General features: G+C 40.3%; 1 protein-coding gene across 1 annotated transcript; it reads left to right on the forward strand.

Moving 5' to 3' along the window:
* The first annotated feature begins 16,160 nt into the window (after positions 1-16,160).
* Positions 16,161-22,404, forward strand: cnpy3 (canopy FGF signaling regulator 3). The gene is made up of 6 exons (XM_085394413.1): positions 16,161-16,404; positions 17,096-17,222; positions 18,483-18,579; positions 19,372-19,494; positions 19,599-19,716; positions 20,082-22,404. Exons 1-6 carry the CDS (start codon positions 16,302-16,304, stop codon positions 20,372-20,374), a joined length of 861 nt encoding a protein of 286 aa, XP_085250539.1. The 5' UTR covers positions 16,161-16,301; the 3' UTR covers positions 20,375-22,404.
* Positions 22,405-24,679: the final 2,275 nt, after the last annotated feature.

Consider the following 24,679-nt stretch of genomic DNA (forward strand, 5'->3'; position numbering starts at 1 on the left):
AAACTTGCATCCAATTGGGTGGAGTTTCAACCACACAAAATAGGTGCTGCACCTTCAGGGAGTCCAATTATTATACTCTGTGTTGGAGTGCTTTATAGGCTGCTTCCACTAATGAGTTAAAAGGAGAAATGGGGTGGCTGTAACGCAGGAGGTAGAGCAGATCATCTACTCTAATCTGAAAGTTGGTGGTTCAGTCCTTGGCTGCAAATATGCCAAATATCCTTGGGCAAGATGCTAACGCCTAGTTGTTCTCATCGAATCATGAATTTGTGTGAACGTTAGAAAGCACTTACATAGAAAAAGCTGGCCATCCAGTGCTTGTATGAATGAGTGAATGAGACAAGATGTATAAAGCGCTTCGAGTGCTCAGGTAGAGTAGAAAAGAACCAGTTCATTTACCAAAAGTGTAGGGGCAGAGCTGGAACTGGGCTTAAATGCACAAAGAGAAGCAAGGACAAAGTGAAACTGTTCAGGGGCGACTCTTGACTTTAACTTGACACTGTGGTGAATTTTAGAATTTAGATAAACTAACAAATGCTCAGAACTGGAAATATCACAGCTGATTTTCATTTCAACCATACAGCCTCCACTTTAGCTCCTTGCCCATCGCCATCTTGATATATATACATATATATATATTAAAAAAAAATTCCCCTTCGGGCAGTCTTTATCCTTCAAGCTCAGGTCCTCTACCAGAGGCCTGAGAGCTTGAGGGTCATGGACAGTATCCTTGCTGTTCCTAGGACTGCGCTGTTCTGGAAAGATGCCACGGCGTCACTGCACCTAGTGCTCCGATTACCACTGGGACCACTATTACCTTCAGCCGCCACATCTTCCTGAGCTGTTCTCTGAGCCCTTGGTACTTCACCAGCTTCTCATGTTGCTTCTTCCTGAGGTTGCTGTCATTCGTTATTGCCACGTTCCCCACTACTCTGTCTGGTTGGCTAGCCATCACCAGTTTCTCTGTTCTTATCTGGTTCTCAGAGGATCTTAGCTTGATCATTCTCAACCATCCTAGGGGGCGTCTCCCATTTTGACCTTGGGATGTCCAGCCCATACTCGCCACAGATGTTTCTGTATACAAGATGGCCACTTGGTTACGGTGTTCCATGTATGCCCTACCCGCTAGCATCTTGCAACCCTCTGTTATGTGGAGGGTGCAACATATAAAGGGAAACTGTGATGATGAATACACAGAAGGGTAATCAGGGCAGAGTGGAGACACCTTAAAAGCAAAACTAAATACAAGGCACTAGAAACATAAACGTACTGTAGCTTAAGTAAAACAGGCAGTGTCCTCCTGTGGAAAGTCACAGGAGGACAAAAGGAAACACAGAGCAGAATATAATTTAATCCTGGCCATTGCTATCCTTATATATTTATATACTTTTTGGAACACATTTAGACAAGTACATGGATTGCTAGATCACCAGTTAACACATTTGCATAAGCACTAAACACGGTTTGTTCATAAAACTGACCTGCCCTCCATCTGTCACTATGCTTCACCAATATCATCCCCAGCCTATTTATTTGTGAATGCAACTCTGAAAAGATTTTACATTTAAAACAAAAAATTTAATTAAATTAAAGGTGAGGAAAAATACAATTGAAAAGGTCAGTACCCAGAAAAGTGGAAAGATTAAAAAAAAACAAACCCAAAAAAACAGGATCCTCTGTTACCATGGCAACCAGCCTGCATGACACCACCCCATAGTCAGAACTGTTCAGGTCTCATAATCAGTCAGGCTTCCGTGTGCACTGAAACTCTGACTATTACTTACCACAATAAAACAAAATTGCAACATTGCTGTCATTGTTGCACCAATCGAAGGCTTTTATTTTGAAATGTAATGTCTGAGTGAAGATAATCGCAGAGGAGCATTGATAATTTGATAAAGTCACTGCAGTCATGTGTGTGCTGCCCTTAAAAGATTTCAGATCACACCACACCAGACTCAACAGGCCGCACATGCCATTTGGCAGAGCATTAATAATCAATCACTGTGGTAGATCAATATCAGTAATGCCTGTCTGTTCTCCAGAGTGTGTGTGTGTGGCCATGGTGTAATTGATCCAGCCAGAATCCATAATTAGATTCTGTTTTGCTCCTGATTAATAGGTATTGACTTGGTTAGAGTTGTACCCAATCAATAGGTGTGTGTTTATATCTCAAACTGTGTAATTCTGAGGACCGAGTTTTGGGACATTTGTTGAAGTTGAGGGAATTTTGACAGCTCTGATGAGGGTTAATGTTGATTTTAGGGTTTAGAGTAAAACCTGGTTGGTTTTTGAATTTGAAGTGGCATTTAGTTATCATAATCACACAAAGAGTGTCCTCACAAAGCTAGAGATACAGACATGTGCCGGTCCAGGAGATAGAGAGACTGAGATATAGAGAAACAAGCAGAGCGTTATTGAAGAGGATATATGTTCTAAATGGGCATGCAGTGATACACTGTGGGGTATAAAAATAGAAATCAAGCAGTGGTAAGGACGGGAGGAGACGTGTGATTCATCTTATGCATTATTCACTCACACGACCACTGACCAGCTGCAGGTTTGACTGTGAATTGCTTGAGGCAGCCGCAGCCTCCAGTCCACTTTAATAACCCTGGTCGAATGTGAATCAGCCTTGTCTCAAGCAGCAACCTCCGAGGCTAATAAAATTACACAAAGTGCTAAAAAATGCAGTTCCTCCGACAGCCACTTGAGGCTGAATCCAAAGATAGACTTCTATGTTAAAAACACTACAGCATTAAAAAGCTGGTTTACAGCCCAGAATGAAAAAAATGGGTTTGTAATGATTCTTAACAAGAGTATAGAGGGTTACTTATTTTGTAACTCACCAATCTGGGCACAGGAGTTAGGCAAGATTTAGTAGGCCACTCCCTGCCTGCAAAATCTCACTCGCACTAATTGAAATCAGTAGACTGGATCTCTCTGTGCCTGTGCAGTTGGTGCCTTGAAACAGAAGCATCTCACATAATATAGATTGCTCCAAGAAGTTTGCACTACAGGTTTAGGAAGTGAAATTTTAGGGTTTTATTAGTATTTATTAGCCTGTAACTTAGAGATTCACCGCCCCTCTCCTGACTCAAAAACCCTCAGCATGGTGTAAAATGTGAAGTCCAGTGAGTAATGTCACAGTGGCTCCATTCATATTTTAATGCAGTTTGTCCCTTGTTTTCTATTACAGGCCTTCATAGCGTGTTTGTGTAAAGGAAGAGACATTTTTTAATCACATTTACACGGGGCACATGCTTGTCCATTATTACCATTCAAAAATGTGCTTCAAAATAAAGGTATTATACATAAACAGCAGTAAAGAGCCTTTTTAAGAAAAGTTGCTATTGGTCAAATTTATGGTCACTATATAGCAAGTTTCTGAGTTATATGTGGCAAAATTACACATTTTAGACTTGTTGGGCATTTAGATTTTCATATTAAAATTAGTTCTAATGTCAAGATTTCTAAGAAAAAACATGACTGAAAAACAGTTGAGTTAACAAATAAAACTTGACCTCTTATTGAGGCCAGATTCAGAAAGTTACAAAAGGGCACAAGGCCAAGAAACAAGAATACACAATGCTGACATAAGATCTAACAAAAGACAAAGGGAGACTGGAACTAAATATACACAGAACGGTAATCAGGGTAGAGTGGAGACTATTGGAAAATAAAACTAACCAAAAGGCACTAGAAACTTAGCTTAAAGTAAAACAGAGTGACTAACTTTAAGCAAGGGAAAAACACAGGAGGACAAAAGAAAACACAGAGGAGAACATGATTAACTACTAAATTATAAGTAGAACTGAATACTCAAAATACTAGAAATACCTCTGAGCTGAAGAGTAAAAAAAAAACCCTCTGAAAACAGAAGACAGTTAATATCATTCATAACCAAAAACCAAGGTAAAGCCAAAATTCATAGACCATGGACATTTAACCTCATTCATATATTCAGGCTCACATAAATGTATGCATGCAGAATCACAGGAAAGGGCAAGATTTCAGTTTTCCACAAATCTCAAGTGTGTTGACTGATCACATTTGAGATTTGACAAGTGCCACACTTGGAAGATAGTCAGTGCTCTGCGCTTCATACTGGAATGATGTACATTCCCCCAGTAAGGTGGTTTCATTTAGATTGTGATTTAGGGTTGCAAGGACTGGATTTCAGCTGCTGGGTTTCAGTGTTTTTTCATTCACTATTATAGGAAGCAGGTACAGGAGTGGCTCAAAGGTTTCGAGAAAAGGTGTATTTGAATTATGTCTCAGAAGGAGGGTTTTTTTTTTCTTCATGGCATCGTGTTATCAACAGTCAACTATCGTCATAGAAAAGACAGGCCGACTAGATCATGTCTCAGTCCTTACTGTTTCTTTTTAATTAGATTGAAAAAAGAAGACAAAAAGCATAGTTAACAGGAAGTTTCTGCTAAACTGCTCAACAGCCATGAGTTTGGCTGCTTATGAACATATCAGCCTTTTGTGGGTAACTCTCATGCATTTTCTCAACCAATCATATGTCATTCATTAGTATCCTTCAGTCTCATTAGAGTTACTCCAACTGCCTCAAAGTTAAAATTAGTTAAAGTAAAGTGCTCACCTTGTTCTTGTCACCAGATAGCAGGTACTTAGTTTTTGTTTTTTTGTCCCCTGTCATTGCCAGAAGTCTCTGGTCACCCCACTGCTGCTGTTCCCTTCCTGTCTGTATGCACATAAAAGGCAGTGACTGAAGGTAATGAGTTGTTTTACACTAATATCAGGACTTCCATACATCAGTCCACTTATCTAACTAAGAGTGATGGTGGTATTGGGGTCTATTGTACTAGGGGCAGGTCATCAGCTAGTCACTGGACTATCTGGCTAAATAGAAATGAGCATTAACACTAAAACTGTCTCCAGTTTCCTGCATCAATCAATAATCAATTTCCTGCACATGTCACAGAGGTTGCTGCTGCTACTCATCACACAAGCACTTTCTCACATGCACACACAGTGACAAACAGGTACACACAGTACACATACATATATGAGTATATCATTCAGGTTCCCCTCTCACCTTCTAAAGGGATTTTGAGCTTTAAGAATAAGAAACCTGTCCTTGTTTTGTTTTTTTATTTTATTTTCTTTGTTTTTATGGATTTCCACGTGGATGAATGTATGACTGTGTTATTTTTCTAGAACCGGACGGCTAGCGCACGTTGTTGACTCTTTAATAAAGGCATCCTTAGAAAACTGGGCTGTGGCCGGGCTGTTTCTTTGACTTGACCTGTGTCTGAGACTTTTTCCTTTTCAGTTATCCCACAGGAAAGGACATAAGGGTCAAACTTGAATTTGAAAACCACCTGAAATTGTGAGACATTTGATTCTCAATCATTAAATCCGCATTGGAGCTCTGATTAACTGCAAGTATCTATTTTGCAGCCAAAATAGAAGCCTTAAAGATATGTAATTCCACCACTGGGAACAAAGATATTATACAAAGTTTATAGATCGATTCATGCTTTCTCACTCATTCTGTCACTCCTTCCTGTTACCATTCAAAATCTGCTAAAATTGAAATTAGAGGTACCTATTCTTTTTTCTTCCAAATTATCTTCACAGAATTGCAAAAACAAGTGTAAACATCATCTTTGATGGCGAAAGAACAGAAATATGAAGAGTAGTTCTGAGAGATTCTGCAGAGGCTGATGAGGGCTTAATTGAATTGATGTAACCAGAGAAGAGACTGAGAAGATCAAAGAACCGAAGCTACGGCAGCGATTGGGACCCAAACACCTGCCGCGAGTCTGTAAAGCCAGCTGTGAGTTTAAATGTGCACTCACAAAAGGCACTTTTAACAGGAACACTTGTTTTGTCTGTTCTGGCGCTGTGGCTCTGGTTATTTTTAGAGGCGCTTGGAGACAAGGAGGACTCACTCTGAGATTTAATTGACATCCTGTCGGGTGTTTCTAGGTGCCTGACTGCATGACTTTTCTCCTGACAGAACGGGTGCAGCGAGTCGTAAGAAACCCGCTCACCATAAAAGACTCGGGGTGTGGTTTCTAATGCCAAATATAACCTGGCTGAGCCATGTAAATTAGATCAAGAGGAGCTGACTTCCTTATGTAAGAGGTGGGAGTTGTTAATGGAGCGCACAGTGCTGTCAAAGTGCTTTTCATTTACTTTTGCATATTCAGTGGTATTGCACTAAAAGCCACGTGTGGGGCTTTTAAAAAAAATTTATTTATTCATTTATAATTCTTCATGCTATGTTGTGTTATGATTTCCACCAACTACAATTAATTTGTCAGAATGTATAATATTTCAGCTGAACTGCCTTACAAAAACGGCATTTCAGCCACTTTTCAAGTTTGAAAGTGAAGAATTTAAACAATATTTCTAATCTAGTGTCTAATTCTAAAGTAATGGCCCAGTCCCACTAGACCAGGCGTATCAAACATAAGGCCAGGGGGCCAGAATCAGCCCAGCAAAAACTCATATTTACCCCACTGGGTGGTTTTTTTTTTTAAAAATTGAAGGTGGGCTTAACTTTTACATGTACAACAATATTTTCTTGAGTTTTTGCTGCTGACAAAGACCTCCCCCATGGCCACTGACTACATCAAAGTAATTAAGTGATAAATAAACATTTATATGAAAGTTCCTTTTTTTCACAATCCATTGTAGAAATATCTGTGTTTTTACGATGGATCCACAAAAATGGGCATTTTCAGGAACTTTGTGTTATATAATGACTAGACAGTCTGGCCAACCAGCTACCAGTACCAGTGTATTTTCTGTCATTTTACACATTTATTTCTTACAGTTTAAGCTGAAGGAGCCATGCTGAGAGATTTTATTTACTCCAGCAGGATTTCTTTATCATGTAGAAAAACTGAGATGTTCTGATGAAATTGCATGTCTTTATCTTAGAGATCAAAGTGGGCTGTATGTGGCCCACGATGTGAAATTAGTTTGACATCTCTGCACTAGAGTAAAAATAAAATGACAATCTCCTGGCAACTAGGAAAAAAATCAATGGTCATCCAGTACATTGAAGTTTTCTGTATTCAGCCACTAGTTGTAGGTGTCTGAACAAAACCAGTTCACCTGCAGGTGACCAGTTTCAATTAAGTCAGTTGCACAGGTTGCCTGGTTGTTGGCAGATTGCTGACAATTGCACTTAATCTGAGTCTGTCTCCGCTGATGAGTGCAGTGCAGTTTTATTTATTTAGCACTAAATTACAACAACATTTAATGTGCTTTATACTGTAAGCTAAAGACCCCAATAGCCAAATGACCCCCTATGAGCAAGCACTTGGCAACAGTGGCAAGGAAAAACTGTTTTAACAGGAAGAAACATGTTGAACCGCTTTGCAATAGGGAACACTACTAGTCAACTGGTTTTATTCTGATTATATTCCTATGTAACAGCAAGGCTACTAAGCACTATTGTCAATTTACAGTTTAATTGCTGTCCTGCAGCAACTATGTCACCAGTTTTGGGGCAATTTCTGAATCTCTGTTTCAAATCTGTGAGCTGAACTCTTAAAGTAAATATTTAGTGTACGTGTATTTGATTTTCAGCAGACAGCAGATGATCACTGTGTTAAAACAAACAGTGATAATGATAGCAGACTTGCTTTTTTATCGCCATCTCAATGCAAAGTTGCTTTTTGAACAGCAACAGATTGCAAGCTGTTGATAGTTTGCTGCACAAAGTGACAAATATTTTTGCTTGTGCTGCCGGCTCCAACCACTGTTTTCGCTGATGTGACTGCAGTATGAAAACTCTCCTAATGATTTTATGACCTCAGTGGCTACTTTCAATGAGTATTTGATATAAATGGTTGTAAACTATTATGTTTACAACCAATTATGTTCTACTTGTATATTACTGAGAGCACAACAAGGAGAGACTGAACTACTGTTAATGTCATTCATTCACAGCTCATGTCGATACAGACAAGATGAAGGATTCCCAGGAAACACTTTTTAATTTCAAATTTTTCTGTACGAGTCATCACGGCAGACTGACGCTTGTTAACATGGATACACACAGTTAAAATGTAACCGCCACCTCATTTGAAACCAGTTTTTTTTGGCTCCCCTCTTATTCACACAGCGTCACAGTAGTGGATGGATCCAATATATTTGATTTAGCACAGATTTTTACACCCTACGGCCTTCCTTATGCAGCCCTCCCAGAGGTTTGTCTCCTCCCAATCTTGAATCAGGAAGCTTTTGTGTGTTTGGCAAAAGTATTAACCACTACACTAAACTGACTATTACTATAAACAAGTATAAAAAAACACAATCTAAAGCTGATTTTACACCGACACGGAGATGCATCATGGCTGGTCTTTAAACTCACAGGGTCCATGTGATGGCAATAAAACTCCTTTAAGTCTGTGAAGGTTCTCAGTCATCCAGGTCATCGTAGTCTAAGGAGCTTGCAAAGAAAAGCGTCTGGACTTCTTTAAGTTGCTTGAAGACATTTCACCTCTCATCCGAGAAGCTTCTTCAGTTCTAAGGTCAAATGGTGGAGAGTCCCAGATTTAAACCTAGTGGGAGTATCCCCCCACAGAGGGACAAAAGGACCCCCTGATGATCCTCTAATCGCCCGAGCCAAGGTGTGAAAATGGGTGTGGGTCCCAATCAGCCAGAGTTTCGGGTGAGCCCAGGATGTGAGTGGGCGTTAAGGCGTCTGGGAAGGGATCTCAAAACTGGATTATAGATAGCAGAGAGTTGGTGTCGTAAACCACCGCCTCTGTTTAAAGATGGTCGCTCACAGTGGACATAGATGGCTTCTTTCACTCCTCTTTCAAACCATCTGTCCTCTCTGTCCAAAATGTGAACATTGGCATCCTCGAAAGAGTGTCCTTTATCCTTTAGATGGGCTGCTGAGTCTTGTCCTGTGGAGGTGGCTCTTCTATGTTGTGCCATGCGCTTGTGAAGTGGCTGTTTGGTCTCTCCAATGTAGAGGTCTGGGCATTCCTCGCTGCACTGTACAGCATACACCACATTGTTAAGTCTGTGTTTTGGAGTTTTGTCTTTCGGGTGAACCAGTTTTTGTCTGAGAGTGTGGCTGAGTCTGAAATGCACCAGGATTTCATGCTTGGAGAAAACTCTCCTGTAAAACTCCTTTACATTAGCAAGTGGACGTCATGTGGGCTTAGGAGAACCATCCAGAACTGTAGAAGGTCCTTAACCCACCAGCAGGACCAGGACAGGATGAAGACTGGCAGAGCTACAAAATGACCTCTGACCAAACAAACAGACTTCATGAAGGTGGTCTCCCAGCATCCTTACAGGCACCGTTGAGCCAGATTGGCATTTACTATAGAATACCGGAATTGGCAGGTCCACCTGTGCTTCTCACAGATGAGAGCAGGTTCACCCTGAGCACATGTGACAGATGTGAACAGATCTGGAAGAAGTCATAGAGAACATTATATACTGCCTGTTATATTGTTTACCATGACAGGTTTGTTAGTGGATTACTGATGGCTGAGGAGTCATCCATGGACTAGCCTCTTCAGGCTTGGCCATGGCACCCAGACAGCCATTAGGTATCAGGATAATATCCTGGACCCATAGTAAGCCCCTATGCTTGGTGCAGTGGGTCCTGAGTTCCTCTTGATTCATATCAATGTCGGGCCTCATGAGAAAAGAGTATGCAGGCAGTTCGTGGAGGATGTTGGAAGGAGTTGATTCCATTGACTGTCCAAACACTCTCGTGACCTAAACCCAACAGATCAACTCCTGGGACATTATGTTCCAGCCCATCCAACGCTACCAGATTGCAGTTAAGGCTGTCCAGGAGCTCGGTGATCCCCTGGTCCAGATCTGGGAGGAGATCCCCAAGGACACCATCCGTCATCTAATTAGGGGCACACATACAAGCACACAGAGCCCGAACAGACGGATTACTGAGTATGATTTTGAATTGCTGCAATGAAATTTTGGGAAGACGTACTAGCCTGCCACATCATTTTTCTCTCTGATTTTCAGGGTGCCTTTAAATTCAGCCCTCTTTAGGTTGATAATTTTCATTTCCTAATAAATGATCCAGTCCATACTTGTCCAGCATGATTCTCTTTTCTCAAATGAGATCTGATGTGTTTTCTATATGGTCCCTTAATTTTTTTCAAGTAATGTGGCCTTGTTCCTTGTTCCGCACAAACTTTGTGTTTGTCTCACATTTACTTTGTTGGGTTCTGGTTAACCTATTCTGGAACCAGGGGGAGAGGGAAAAAATAAGAGAAGCAGAATTTATGAGAAAAAAGGAGGATTACATGATTTAATATAATAACCAGGTGGAAGAAACTGATAAAACAAGGTCTTTGTTTAGTTTAGTTTTGTTTTTTGTTGGGGGGGGGGGGGGGGGGGGGGTTCTAAAATTTGCATCGCTTGACTTTGAACAGGTTTGATTATTTAGATCTTCCTCTGCCGACAGTTTTTCGTCTGAATATCATCCTCTTTCCTAGACCTGTTTTCTCTTTTGTTGTTGTTGTTGTTTTTGCCTGTAATGACCCAATATACTGCCTTTTATTAAGCTTTTTTCCCCGGTATGTAAAATCAGTGATGTAAAAACAGCAGAAAAACTTTCAATGCAACTTTTCATGAAAACACTTTTTGTTCAGTTACAAAGCCTCTGCTCACAATTCGCTCTGTTGTTTCTCTTATCCGAGATGCTTTCAGGGGTCAGATCGGTGTCACTTGTTTCACTTTAGTGTTTGTATGTGTGCGAATTGGATCTAAACTGATAAAACCTGTTTCTTTTTGTGCTCTTTTTCTCTGTACGTGCTGAGAGCGAGAGAGCTTTTCAGCAATGTGTCATGTAATCTAAATGTATTAATATTTTTATTCAAGGAACAGCCAGAAAGGAGAGCAGTAGAGAGAAATGAGTTTTTTTAACAAAGCCCTCGCTTGCCCGCTGTGTGGGCTGCACCGCTGAATAAAAACCAGCTTTCATCTCTCCTTTTTCTTTCTTTTCTCTCTCTCTCCCTCTCTGTACATCAACCTCCCCTCCACCAACTCAGTGTCAAGTTCTGCTATGAGACACACAGTGATCTCTCTGTGTGTGTGTGTGTGTGTGTGTGTGTGTGTGTGTGTGTGTGTGTGTGTGTGTGTGTGTGTGTGTGTGTGTGTGTGTGTGTGTGCGCGCACGCACGCATTGTGCAATGAGAAACTGGCTGTCCTTTTGGCAGGCAGCAGTACACTGAAGCACCTCTCAGAAAAACTGGACTATTATTGAACCGCTGACAAACGCTCTCATCACACTGTGCAGCTCTTTCTCTCTCTCTCTCTCTCTCTCTCTCTTTTACACACACTTTCAGATATGCAGTCAGAAACATTCAGGCATACAGACAGACAACATATGCACACACATAGATACACCTCTACAGATAAATTCTGTTAAAGTCCTGCAAGGGATCTGGGGAGTTTAGAAAGTTTATGAACTTGAAGTACAGGAGTTCCTCAGGGAACGTACCGAGGTCCTCTGGGGGTTACAAAAACAAAAAAAATCATAAATTATCCTTTAAGAAACATTTACAATTATCATTTGGAGTGCAGTGCAAATCCAGTATCCATCCATCCATCAATCCAATCATCTCTCCTCATCCAGCAGCTTAAACGGTAGAGCGCCATAACATCTGCGTCTAACTTCTTCCTGTCAACACTTCACACCAGCTAAATGCTCAAGTGTTCCTTTTGTATGGCTACAGTAATTTTTCTGCTGTCTACTGAAAGTAATTGGTTTTATTTTTGGCCTGTTGTTTGTTCTTTGTTTGGTGGAAATCTTGAAAATTTCAATTCCAAATAGGGGGTGGGCAGTATAAATGGTATACGGTAGAAATAATATGAATTTTGCCAACAGTAGACTATACCGCTCTACCGCGATAGTGTATGTTGATGGTGTCATCAAGCTGCGCCTGTTTTGGTCGAAAGCATGGCAGCGGCTGCAAGCAATATCATCTGCAAATTATGCCGGGCGACAGTAATAGCAAAGAGACGAAGCACTTTTGGAATATGAGGGAAGCCAAAAACAGCGCTTCCTCCACTTCCCTACCATTGATTCATTAGTGCTGAATTCTCTCGCAGCTGCTCTTTCCCATGTTGTTGCAGTATAATAATGACTGACCTCTTATTGCGGATGGATTATCTCAGTTGTTCTCCTGACTGAAGTTTGGTCCGTTTACAGCATTCTGCCATGCAATGGCATTTGTCCCTAACCATTAGGAACCCCTTCTGCTAATTTTTGTCGAGTGGAAAAAAGTTAGCGTTCATCCTTCAGCTTCACTGTGTTTATATTATGCTAACGTAGCTGAGTCGCTAGCTAACATGTAGCACATAATTATATACCAGCTAACTTCAGTAACTCTACAAACGTCACTGCTGTTTAGTTTTCTGTCTTCATTTATGTTGGAAGTGGTAGCAGAGCTGTACGTTTTAATTTTTTCAGAAATCTCTCAGTCAGAACATGGTATATCCTGTTTAGGTGGAAGCGAGCGAGCTAACTTCCTGATAACTTCTAACTCCGTTGAATTTAATAAATTCTGTTTTCATGGATGCCTGGATGTTAAACTTAATTGTTACACCTGGTAAAGCAGCAGTGAGCGCCGTGTACCACATAAAATCGTTTCGAGGTCAGTAAGCACAACCTGAATTCATACATAAGGCACACTGTCGATTTTTTTTCACTTCACCTGAGAGACATAACCTCTTCAGCATGTCCTGGCTTCAACCCTGGAGTCTGTGCCCAGTTACTTGAAACCCCTACCCCAGTAAGAGAAGTCTGGGAAGCATCTTAATCAGATGCCTGAACCGCCTTATCTTGCTCCTTTCACTGTGGAGATGTAGTGCTTCTGCCATCAGCCCCTCTAAAATGACCAAACTCCTCACCCAATCTCTATAGAAGACCCTAGACAAACTTCAGAGGGAATTTTGTTCTTTTCTTCAGTACCCACAGCCTGTAGCCATTGAGTTGGCGGGGGCGACCGTGGCTCAGGGGGTTGGGAAGCGTATCTGTAACCGGAAGGTCACCGGCTCAATCCCCGGGCTCTCTGTCCTGGTTGTTGTGTCCTTGGGCAAGACGCTTTACCCTACTGGTGTTGGCCAGAGGGGCCGATGGCGCGATATGGCAGCCTCGCTTTTGTCAGTCTGCCCCAGGGCAGCTGTGGCTACAACCATAGCTTGCCTCCACCAGTGTGTGGATGAATAGTGGCATTGTAAAGCGCTATATAAATCCAATCCATTATTATTTGTAGTTGAGGTAAGCTAACAGCTTTTCCTTGAGGCTCAGCTTTCTCTTCAACACAACAGAGCAGAACAAGATCTGCATCAAGCTTTTGCTCCCAACAAAACTCTTTTTAATTAGCAGCAATTAGAGTTTGAAGTAGAGCTATTCTGTTCATTAACAGCTTTGGATTTTTATCCAAGGACTGTGGCTTTGCATAATTAACCATTCAAAATAGCTCCTATTTGTCTTTCACTGGGCCTTTGTTCAGCCTCTCTCTTCAGTCTCTGTCCGAAACAAGCTGTTTTCCTCTTTTTAGCTCTCTTCTGATTGGCTGCCCATCACAAACAGGAGTCTGAACCCTGTTTACCAAACAAATTCTTGCAATTTTGAGATTTTTGTGATTTTTAATTTCAGTTTTTTTGTTTTCAGAAAATCGTTCCGGTTAGTGTTTACACCACATTTGCTCATTTCAGTTCAATTTTATCCTTTAATGTTCTTATTGTTACTTTTACTTCATGTGGACACACATTTGTCAGGGCAAATTGTGCAAAACATTCAAAACAGAGTACTTTAATACAAACAAAATACATCTGGGACACATTCACAGTCATGTAGACTTCCCAGACTCAACAAGCATTTTCCTAAATACCTCTTCGTGCTTGCTGTGTTGGCCAATTCGGCCAAATGAACAAAAACTACAACTGATGGATGGATATTATGACTGTTTCCAGGCCAAGAGCACATCTGATAGTTCCCATAACTGCATGCAATCCATTATTTACATGGAAATGGAGATCAGAGGTCAAAGGTCATAACACAGGCAGCTCAGTATCAATACAGATGTGAGGCAATGAGCCGCTCTGTTAGTCTCACAAGGAAGAAAGAACGGAGAGAGGGATAGATGTCAATCATCTGTTCAGCGTTGCATAACAGGTGAAGCCTGGCAGAACTTTAGGTTGGTGCAGGTCTCCCTCTGTTGGATGAAACTAAAAACTGCACCTCAGAGCACTGAGTCCAAAGACTGTCTGTAGATCGGAGGTGCCACTCGTTGCCAGGACTGCTCACTCTAGTTCACCACAACCACAGAGTGTAGGCGTGAAAAAGAAATCCTGATACAGTCACAGATTGTTAATGTGACATTATGTTTCAAAAAGAGTCATTAATTAATCAATTAAGTAAAAAGAGTAAAAGTATAGGTATACAGATGTCAGTGAGTGACAGAAGGCCAACTGTGGATCAAACCTCCCTCATATCACTTGTTTTAAAATAATTTTTAAGCATTTTAAAGGTTATGATTGAGTTATGAGCTACAGGACAACAAACAAAGTAACAACAAACTATAGGCCACTTTTTTTGGAAAAAAATTGTTTTTGAACTAAAGATATTTTTGGTACCTTACCTAAGATGTACACCAGGTAAGTGTACATCTTGTGCAGAGCTTAGAGTCACAGTCAGATAAACATATACAGTATATATCTGTGTGTATATATGCACAACATCTGATGATGTGTTGTGCGCTTTTCTTGCAGTATTATGTGGATATTGAGTCCAGTGATAGAAGATTAGTCTTTATAATCCTCTCTGTGATCTTTATGACTCTCTGGAGAGCCTTCTTATCTACGTGGGTGGTGTTCAAAGTTAAAAAGGGGCACATGGAACCAGGCTGAAGAACTACAACCCACATTCTTTAAGAATCTAATATGGAAATGCATCATACTTTATCACTGTCATCAGGTGGGGACCATGCAAAGCAAACATAGCCTGTGTTTTACCTGATGGGTACAATGTTACTGTTGAGGTGTTGCTGCTGCTCCTGCTGCTCACAGTGCTAAAAGGCAAGGCTGTGTTGACCTGAGACTGTAGACTGTAAAATGTCCATAGGAGAGATGGGAGCTGATTAAACAGGTGTTATGAGATAATAATGAAATGCAAAGATGAAAAGGTGACAGCACTTGGAACCATAAGGCAACAAAACTGTGAGAAATAAACTAGGCTGTGAATACGAATCACTCTTTGCCTCTCTTCCTCCTTCCATCTCCTTATCTCATCTATCACTCTCCACTTGCTGTCCATCTGAGATGAAGGCACAATTTACTATTGCATTGATCTATTATTTAATTATCCACTCTTAAAAACTCTCGCACCCAATCCATAATAAAGTAATAATAGAAAAATGTTATAGAACCAAAACATTGCAGGTGTGTTTATTATTGTTTTTATACTTGAATACCTCTGCAATGCAACAACTGGTACATGTGTTATTGTTACCTGTGCTCTTTTTAATTCAGCTGGTGGGGGATCCACTGCCTTTAGCAGCTCCTTTTGTCACCATTTCCTCTTTATGTCCTTACAGGGCATGTCTGGACAATGTTATATCATGAGTAATGATTTTAAAAAATATCAATATACATAAAACACATACACGCACACACACACACATACAGTGACATTTTATATCTTCTCCAGAATACTGTATGCATTATGGCTACAAGTTTGCATCATGGTGCTGATCCAGAATCCTTCCCTTATTGTTTGTTCCTTGTGTTATAATAATAAAATAATTAAAATGAAAAAAATTAAGTAATAAATATAAAATAATGTATTATAATAATGTTTATGATGATTCAGTTTGTTTGACTATCCACTCTGTGCAGGCAGAAAGCTTATTAAATGTTTAAACTGTAGAGATACAATAATGTTGCTGCTGTAAAATCTGCATTTTGTCCTATTTGAAATATAAATCTAATGACTGTAGAAAACATTGGATGATACCAAAATTTGCAGTTTTGCGCAGGAGTAGCGCTGAGTGATACCTCTTGTCTTCCAGCAGCTCTTCGACCCTCCTCTGCCTCTCATTGGTCGAGCTCCTGCCACTGCTTCTTCTCTGATTGGTCCGGAGATCCGGTTGTGTAACGCCCTTAGCGGAAGTGATCGGTCGCAAGTGAAGCAGCAGGAGTGATGATACAGAGGAAGGCGTGAAAACAGGGGAAATAACGGTGCTCTGCGGAGTTGTTTGAAAGTCAAATAAGTTTTATGACAAGATAAAGACTCGGAGAGAGCAGACGGGATGATTTTAGTGGCATATTTGTCGTTTTTTCTCCTAATTTCCTCGGTCGGAGCAGCGAAGGATGGGGACGATGACTGGGTTCATCTGCCCAACAAATGTGAAGGTAAGGCGGCTTGTGGTGCTCAAAACGGGCTCCGAGGACCTCTAAGAGTCCTACAGCAAATAGAGAAGTCATACTGCAGTATTTGTATATATAATACACGTAGTATATGTGCTAAGTATAATTTCCACTCTGTGTGGGTTCACACTGTTTGTGGAGGAAGTCGCACTGAAACAGGATTATGTGAAACATTAAAACAGGAGTGCTGTTGGGCTTAGCTAACATTTCACATTTGTAAGCTTTGCTTTTAGGTTTTTGCTCTTGAAATTACTCCATTGGCCATTTCTTAGCATCAATACAAACACTACCCTGTAGCCTTGCTTTTAAATTAAAGGTGCTCATTGTAGGTATTTTATTTTGAAAATCCTGATACTAACCCATCCCCTCTCATAGCTGCTGTACCACCTGTCCTCTGCCAGGTCAGCTTTGCCTCTTGTCCGAGGGGTGGACTCCCAACTCCACAATGCTGGACTGCAGGTGGAGTTGGGAACCTACTCTGAAATGCAAAGGAAGGACTACCGCCTCCACCTGCAGTCCATGACAGTGCAGGTGGAGTCCATCTGTGGGGAAAAGCACACTTTAAATGAAACAGAGAATCTCGATGACATCAGTGACCCGATGAGTTTAACTGCTTTGTTGAGACATTGTTGAGGTTTAAAGGGCTTCTTCTCATTGTCTCTGTTTCCCTTTCCAGTCTGCAAGTTTGTCAGCATCGAGATGAAGTCGGCGTTCGAAGAGACGGGGAAGACAAAAGAAGTCATCGATACGAAATACCGCTTCATAGACAGCAAGGGGGCGTCGCCGATCAAATATGTCAAGTCGTAAGTTTGAGTGTGTGCGCACCTGGTACCGGGAAATGGAGCGTAAAAAAATAGGAGTCCGGTTTCAAAGTAGAAGTGAAAGCTGCTCTGTGTGGAGGGAGAAGTATGCCTGGCTGATTCTGGATCTTTCTCTAGCCCTCAGAGACAGACGGCAACAAGGGACAGGAACTTGGTCAGGTTCAGTTCCTGTGCAGAAACTTATTATAGAACAGGGAAGCTGCTGAAGTGCTCTGGGTGGTGTGTGAGAGCAAAGCTCGATGGGAGTTTTAATCTGAAAGCATCACAGTTTTAGGACCTGCTTTTAAAAAAAAAAAAAAGTGTTACAATATTCTAAATGTGGTTGTGAACATGCAGGTTTATGTTCAGTCTGCAGAGCTGACATGTGTCAGATACACTTAACTCACGATGTTTCCCTTTTTGTTTTTTTGATTTAGGGTAAGTTGAAAGGCAGCATACGTCTCATGTCTGGACATGAAATATAACGTTTCTGCTACAGTCAGCAGGACTTAATCACAGCTGTATTTTAGTGTTCACCGTGATCCATCCATCACATTTTGTTACAACCACTTATCCAGTTCTAGGTCGTGGACGGGGACACAGAATCAGTTTTATTGAATTTATAGCACCAAATCACAACAAAAGGTCCCTCAAGGTGCTTTATATTGTAAGGTTTAAACCCCCACAATCAGCTGGCCCCCTTTGAGCAAGCACTTGGTGATAGTGGGAAGGAAAAACTCCCTTTTAACAGGAAGAAACCTCCAACACAACCAGGCTGAGGGAGGGTGTCTCAGGATGTTTTAGGATGCAAGGCGGGCTAGTAAACAAATATGTAGGACTGTTTTTTTCTTGTTGTTCTTTCTAGTTCTTCTAGCAACCCCTCAGCTCAGACCCTGAGCTGAGGGGTTGCTATAAAGGCCACTTTACTGTGGATCATTTAGTTATCACCTCAGGATAAAACCATAGACCTCCTTTAAGTATAAGGGTACTTTCATAGCATCCAGGATACCAGCTGAGAAATGCCTTTAGTGTGGAGACGCGCTGACATGAAAACAAAGAGCATCGAGGAGCAGAAAACTTAAATGAAAAAACTCTGTAATGTTACTTTGACACGGTCCATAAAATGAAGTCAGCTGTGACGTGTGATCAGGTTTTTGGTTCACAGACAAAACAAAAAAAGGGCAAATCCAAACAGAAGGTACAGGGAGAAAAAAGCTTTAACTCTGTCGCCTGCTGGGATGTTTAATGTGTGTTTCTCCTCAGAGACCTGAGATTCATCGAGGTTGTAGAAAATGTGTGTCAAAGGCTGCTGGAGTACAATCTGCACAAAGAGAGAAGTGGCAGCAACCGTTTTGCCAAGGTCAGTGTAACGGTTATTTTTAAACACCCTGGATGTGACGCGTGACACTTTCTGCAAGAATCAGTATTTTTAGGGTTTGGTTTTCAAGCATCTTGTTTTTTAGCTCATAGTTTACAACACGTGAAGCTGCGTGTTTGTTTCATAAAATGTTTTTTAGCTGAATGTAGTCGTGCTGTCACCGTTGCTTCTTCACATGTAATGACTGCATATTGAGCTGTTCTCATTAAAACCCTGAAACTTTTTCGATCGGCTTTACTGTTTATGAAAACTGCTGAAAATAAAAGGAAATGTTCACAAAAACTAAATTCAATGGAAGTTGAACTCCGACCATAGACGTCTTCATCTCGGTGTTTGAAACTGTACATGCTGACTGTGAAGCTTCACACTCTAGTTGTGATCCCAGGCAGTTAGCCAATGAGCTTACCGCAGATTACCCTCTTTGCTGACACTTGGAGAACAATAAAATTATACAGTGATAAAACTGGATTAAAGTTTTCATTCAGTAAGACCCCAAATAAGTGACTGAGTCCTTAAACTCACTGGGAAAATCTTTAGAGGTCCAATCAGAGGGCTGTTTTCCTAATTTTTGGAGTAGCGGTGGCTCACAGGTAGAGCAGGCCATCTGCTAATCATCAGGTCGGTGGTTTGATTTTAATGCTCAGTCTGTTGCAGCAGCAAAACAGCACATATCGTCATCAGTGTATGACGATGATTGTTTAGCTTCTTTTTAACGTAGTTTGGTTTCTATGCAGTCGTCCATATTTGTAGTTTTAAATGTGTCGTCGGGCATAGGGCATGTCGGAGACCTTCTCCACCCTGCATGGGTTGGTGAATAAAGGAGTGAACGTGGTGATGGACATTCCCTACGAGCTGTGGAACGAGACGTCAGCTGAAGTGGCCGACCTTAAAAAACAGGTGTGTTTATATATTTATTTAAACATTCCCAAAGGAACCAAAATTAAACTCCAAACATGGTCAAATTTTCATCTTTTAAATTTAATTTGTGTGTGTGCGGTCAGTGTGATGTGATGATAGAGCAGTACGAGGACGTGATTGAGGACTGGTATAAAGGAAGCCAGGAGGAGGACCTGACCACATACCTGTGCGAGAAACACGTGCTCAAAGGACAGGACAGAGGTAACGCTCGTACACACAACTCTGATGTTACATCCATGTTGTTGTTTTTTGTAATTCATGATTCCTGATTGTTTAATTTTGCACCCCTTTCTTTCCCTTCCCTTCTCACATGGCTCCCTCTGGTATTCACCTGAGTTTTTGAGACCTTTACACCATCAGTGTAGTAAAGAGCAAAATAAAAACAATAGAATTCTCAATGACAAAACAAATATTGTAATTACAAAAATAATAATAATTTTGAAATCAAAATAAGTGCAATAAAATAATTGTCGTGACTTTCAGATTTGTATATTTCTCTTTGCCTTGCTTTCTGTTTTCCCGATCTTATTTTCCCGCCACGCTTCTCCTTCCATTTCTCTCTCCAGCCTGCCTGAACGAGAACTGGAAGAAGGGAGACCAGGCAGCGATTGCAGAAGACAAGAAGAAGAAGAAAAAGAAGAAGGGAGGGAAGAAGGGCAAGGGCAAAGGTGAGGAAGGAGGCGAGGGAGGAGCAGATGGCAGCTCGGAGGGAGAGAAGGCGAGCAAGAAGAAGAAGGAGAAGAAGGTGAAGAAGAAGAAAAAGAGCAAATCTCCGGTGGAGAAGACGGACGGAGGGGTGTCGTCCGACGAGGAGATCCAGCCGCAGGTGCCTCTGTCTGGGCAGAAGACGGAGCTGTGAGTCCTGGATGTGGATCAGTCATCCAGAGTGAAACCTGCTGAGACAAAGCAGCTTCTGGAAGTGTTAAAACTGAGGTTCAAGTCATTGAAATCCTGTGCTGTTACATGTTTTGAAGTCATTTTTCAGGTTTCATGAGGGAGAAATCAGATGTATAATCAGTTACGTACAATATTTCGCTCCTTTTTACCCCCACTTCAGTCATTTAACGGTTTTTAGTAGAGTCTCCATTGGAACTTAAAGGATGATGTGGTTATCATAGCTTGGGACCAGTTTTTCTATTGGTATTCATGTTTGTACTTTTGAGGCCACAAACGTGAAAAAGACTTGAATTGTGATTTCTGGGCTCGACATCATTCTTAGACCAAAAACATAAACACTTTAGGGATACGTGAGAACCATTTCTCAGTATTTATTGACAAATCATGAATTATCCTGTACTAATACATCAAAAGAAAGTCTCTAGGTGCACTCTGTATGAATGATTTTACAGTAGGGCTGTGCGATATGACCAAAATCTCATATCCCGATATAAGAATTCTATCGTCCGATAACGATATAAATCACAAAAATGTAACATTTTCTGTAAATTCTGTGAATCTCGGGCAGCTCGACTTGCGGGAAGTGTTTCCAGCTGCGCGTCATGTAGCTGGAGTCGAGTGTTTTAACCGATGCATGAAACGATACATTTTTAGACATAAGTTATAACAGCCGCCGTTTTCTAAAATAAATATAAATATAAATGTTTTTATATCGTCATCCGATATATATCGTTATATCGAACAGCCCTACTTTACAGTGCTGTACACAAACTACATACAGAGTATAAACCTGTGTGAGTCGCAGGGCGTCCACGTGTTTGGTTTTCCGTCTCTCGGTCGGACGTAGGTGTTGATTCACGTATTTTGTCTTTCTCTCTGCATCTCACGTTGGCAAAAACTTCAATCGCAGCTCCGAACTGAGACTCTCTTTCACTCATGTTTTTAAATATTTTTGTGCCCTTTACAGCTGTAGATCTTTGACCCTCAATGAGCATTTTATTAGGAACACCGACATCTTTGTAACTTTGACCAATCCGCTACACTTTCAGTTATTGTAGAGCTGCGTGAAAATGTTAAATGATATTGTGTAAATAACAAACATATTATGAAATGACTTTTTAATTCTTTCTGTAAATAATCTTTCCACCTATGTGAGCTCGTATCTCAGGATTAACTTACTAAAAAGACACCATGTATCAAGGGTACAGATAAATTTGACTGATCAGCCTGTTTGCTGTTATGTCAGTGGTGTTATTGTGAAGTTTTCAAACGTTGTGTCCAGCTGGTTCACCTGTATGAACGAGCAAGCGGGCTGCCCAGGTGTTCCTAATAAAGTGCTCTAAACAAATGATTGCTAATCCAATGTTAAAGTTTTTCTTTTATTTCTCACTGTCCTAATTTTTAAAGCCCTTCCACAAACTGATGTATTAGCTGAAATGCCCCTTTAATTAATAGATACGTGTGGTACTGATTTCCTGTTTGCTGTACAAAAAGCTGCTATTGAAGGCCTGTGTGTGTTCGTGCTGCCGCGTGATCGTCAGGCTCCTGAACTGAAGACGATGAAGGATTGTGCGTCTGTTTTTATGCATTTTCTTAAGAGTGAACGTGTGTGGGTGTGTGTTTTTACGAGATTTCTATCCTGAGGTTAAAATGCTGGCTGTGTTGTATTGAAGTTGCTTTTTGAAACCACGAGCAGGCGCATCAGTGGATTAATAAACAGGTTTCAGAACTCTGGATGTGTTAGAGATATTTTTTTTTAATGGATGTAATGAAGCTTTCAGTCTGTTATAGTTAAAGTTTCATACAATTATTTTAAAATGTGCACCTGGGAGAAGTAGTGTTATCTTTTCCTTAGTCGGCTGTGTGGGCGTAGTCCACTTTTTCAGCTACCAGAGGGAGCCAGAGTTAAGGACTTGCTCTGTTAATGATTTTCCAGGTCCTGCAGTCAGGCAGTCGTTTCTTCAGTCTAAGGAAGGAAGAACAGATACAACATACATCATGTTTTTAAAGTAGTTTTATCATTCTGACTATTTTTCCATGCATCAGATTTTTATTCAGTTAAAGTTTGGATTTCATTATTTATTTGTTATCATTTCAAGTAAATGTTACTGTTTGACTGAACAGTTGTACACAGTTCCATATTTTCACCCACAAATACTTTTTCTCTTCTTGTAATATAGATATAAATAAATGAATAATATTTAAAGGAAAAGGCTATTTTCTTTCTAAAGCGTACATTAACAGACTGGTATAGATTCAAGGTGCTGTACCAAGAAGTCAAAACAACATAAACGCACACCATGATTTGTTGTGTTAATTTTGTAACCCAGCCACCGAGGCTGCTTGATTTGGGTCAGTTTGGGTTGTTTTCTGGGGAGCTGGGTAATGTACTGTAACCCAAAGTGCTGGGTTGTTTTTCCAGCTTCACACTCAGATGAGATGGTCCATAAGTTTTTGAGCAACAACAAACTGTTTTTGTAGTTTTGCTTCTGTTCGCCACCACAGGGGATTTTATTTCAAGAAAATATGTAATCAAAGCGCAGACTTTAATTTAAAGGCTTTTACAAAAGTGCAACATTAGTTGTTTAGGAACTACAGATACCTTTTCCACACAATCCCCCATTTTCATTGCCTCAAAAGACAGTGGCACAACCGACAAGATGTACCAGGCGAGGCCTGTTTGCTTCTTATTTTATATAAGATAATCAAATTGAATGAAGGTCACAGTTTTGGACATTTAGCTGTGTAATGTAACTTATTATAAAAAGTTACATTTCATTATACAGCGCAAATACATTACCCCGGTTTCGATATAATGTAATTACTTTTGCAAAATACATCATATTTGCATTGTTCTATAACATTACTGTAAGCAGCTAAAAATAATATAAAATAAAACTATTTTTTCAGAAGGCCCAAAAGGTAACCTCTTCCATTAGCAGATTTGTAAAATTGTAAAAATGTAATTAAATACACTCTGGAGATCTGTGGAAGATTGCTTCAGCTACTGAAAAACAAATGCCAGGCAGAATTAATTAAATTTCAGTTGTCTCCAAATTTTGACATATTTCTGAGTAATTCAAATTTTAAGATACCTAAACGACTTACAGACGGCATTTTCTTTTCCATTGGTGGAAACAATCTTCCATAGAAACCTGTTTAGCAAACAACAAAAAAGGTACAAGTTGTCTCATTTGTTTGTTTGTTTGTTTTTAATTTTGCCTGAAATTAAAAATCATCTATTTAAAAAAAAATGCTGTAAAGTGAACTTTTTGCCTATTTTCGGCCAACGTTTTAGCAGACATTATCGAATTCAAAATAACTTGCAGTAAAATGGTTAACTTGCCTAGCAACACGGCAGGGCTTAGTAAAATTTGCAAAAGCTGAAGAAGTAGCTAAAAACTTTTTTGGCTGTTTTCACTGAGATCACATTTATTTAGCTCACAATCAGGACAAGGCAACACTTTATAAACAGCTGTCAGTTTTTTACTCACTTTTCTTCTGCTTTACAAAATTGGTAGCGCTCATTGCTAGTTAATCATTTCAGTCTCTGCCATTATGTCTTAGTTCTGGTTAATGGTGTATCTACACTGCAATCTTCCACAACCTTTCTCACTGACCCTTCTGTTGATGAACACAGACTACTGCTGAACACCATCAAAACTTTGGACAGCTCAGTAGTGGACAATCATAGGAGAGGTACTTACATTCTACAACTATCACAATAGTATCATAATAGTTGCAGAAGTAGCAGAAATGCTCAGAATTTCAAAGCATGCTCTTGTTTTGATGTGTCATATGTGACAATTTGTTGTGTCGTCGTTCGCCACAGTTGTTAACCGAGTATTTGATTTGTGCTAAGGGTAAAATGCAGTCTGAGCTTGATTCCCCGGACTTTTGGGAAATGTGCAGAGCTTTAAGTCACATATAAAATAAAACCAAACAAGCATGAGTCTTCATGCTTGGATTCAGAAATAGTACCTTTTTCTAAGTTATATTTGTCATCAAATTAATCTTAACAAAGGATGTAAATAGTCCTAAAAGGACACAACCGTGGACACTGCTTTGTGTTTTTAACATGCTTTACATTCAGGCAAGTCAAGTTTGAGTTCTGAGTTGGTCAAAATGAAAAAAGGGACACCAGTAAATGTCCTTTTAATTTGTGATCTGCTCTTATTTTCATGAGCTTCACCACTCTTTACGTAGCACTGTAAAAATGGAAATGATCAATATATTACAAGTAACGAGTGTTGCTGAATTTTGTGAT

This window comes from Rhamphochromis longiceps, linkage group LG3 (assembly GCF_057381845.1).
Source record: "Rhamphochromis longiceps isolate RC_006_pf linkage group LG3, R_longiceps_female_GT1.1, whole genome shotgun sequence".
In the NCBI taxonomy this organism is placed as follows: domain Eukaryota; kingdom Metazoa; phylum Chordata; class Actinopteri; order Cichliformes; family Cichlidae; genus Rhamphochromis; species Rhamphochromis longiceps.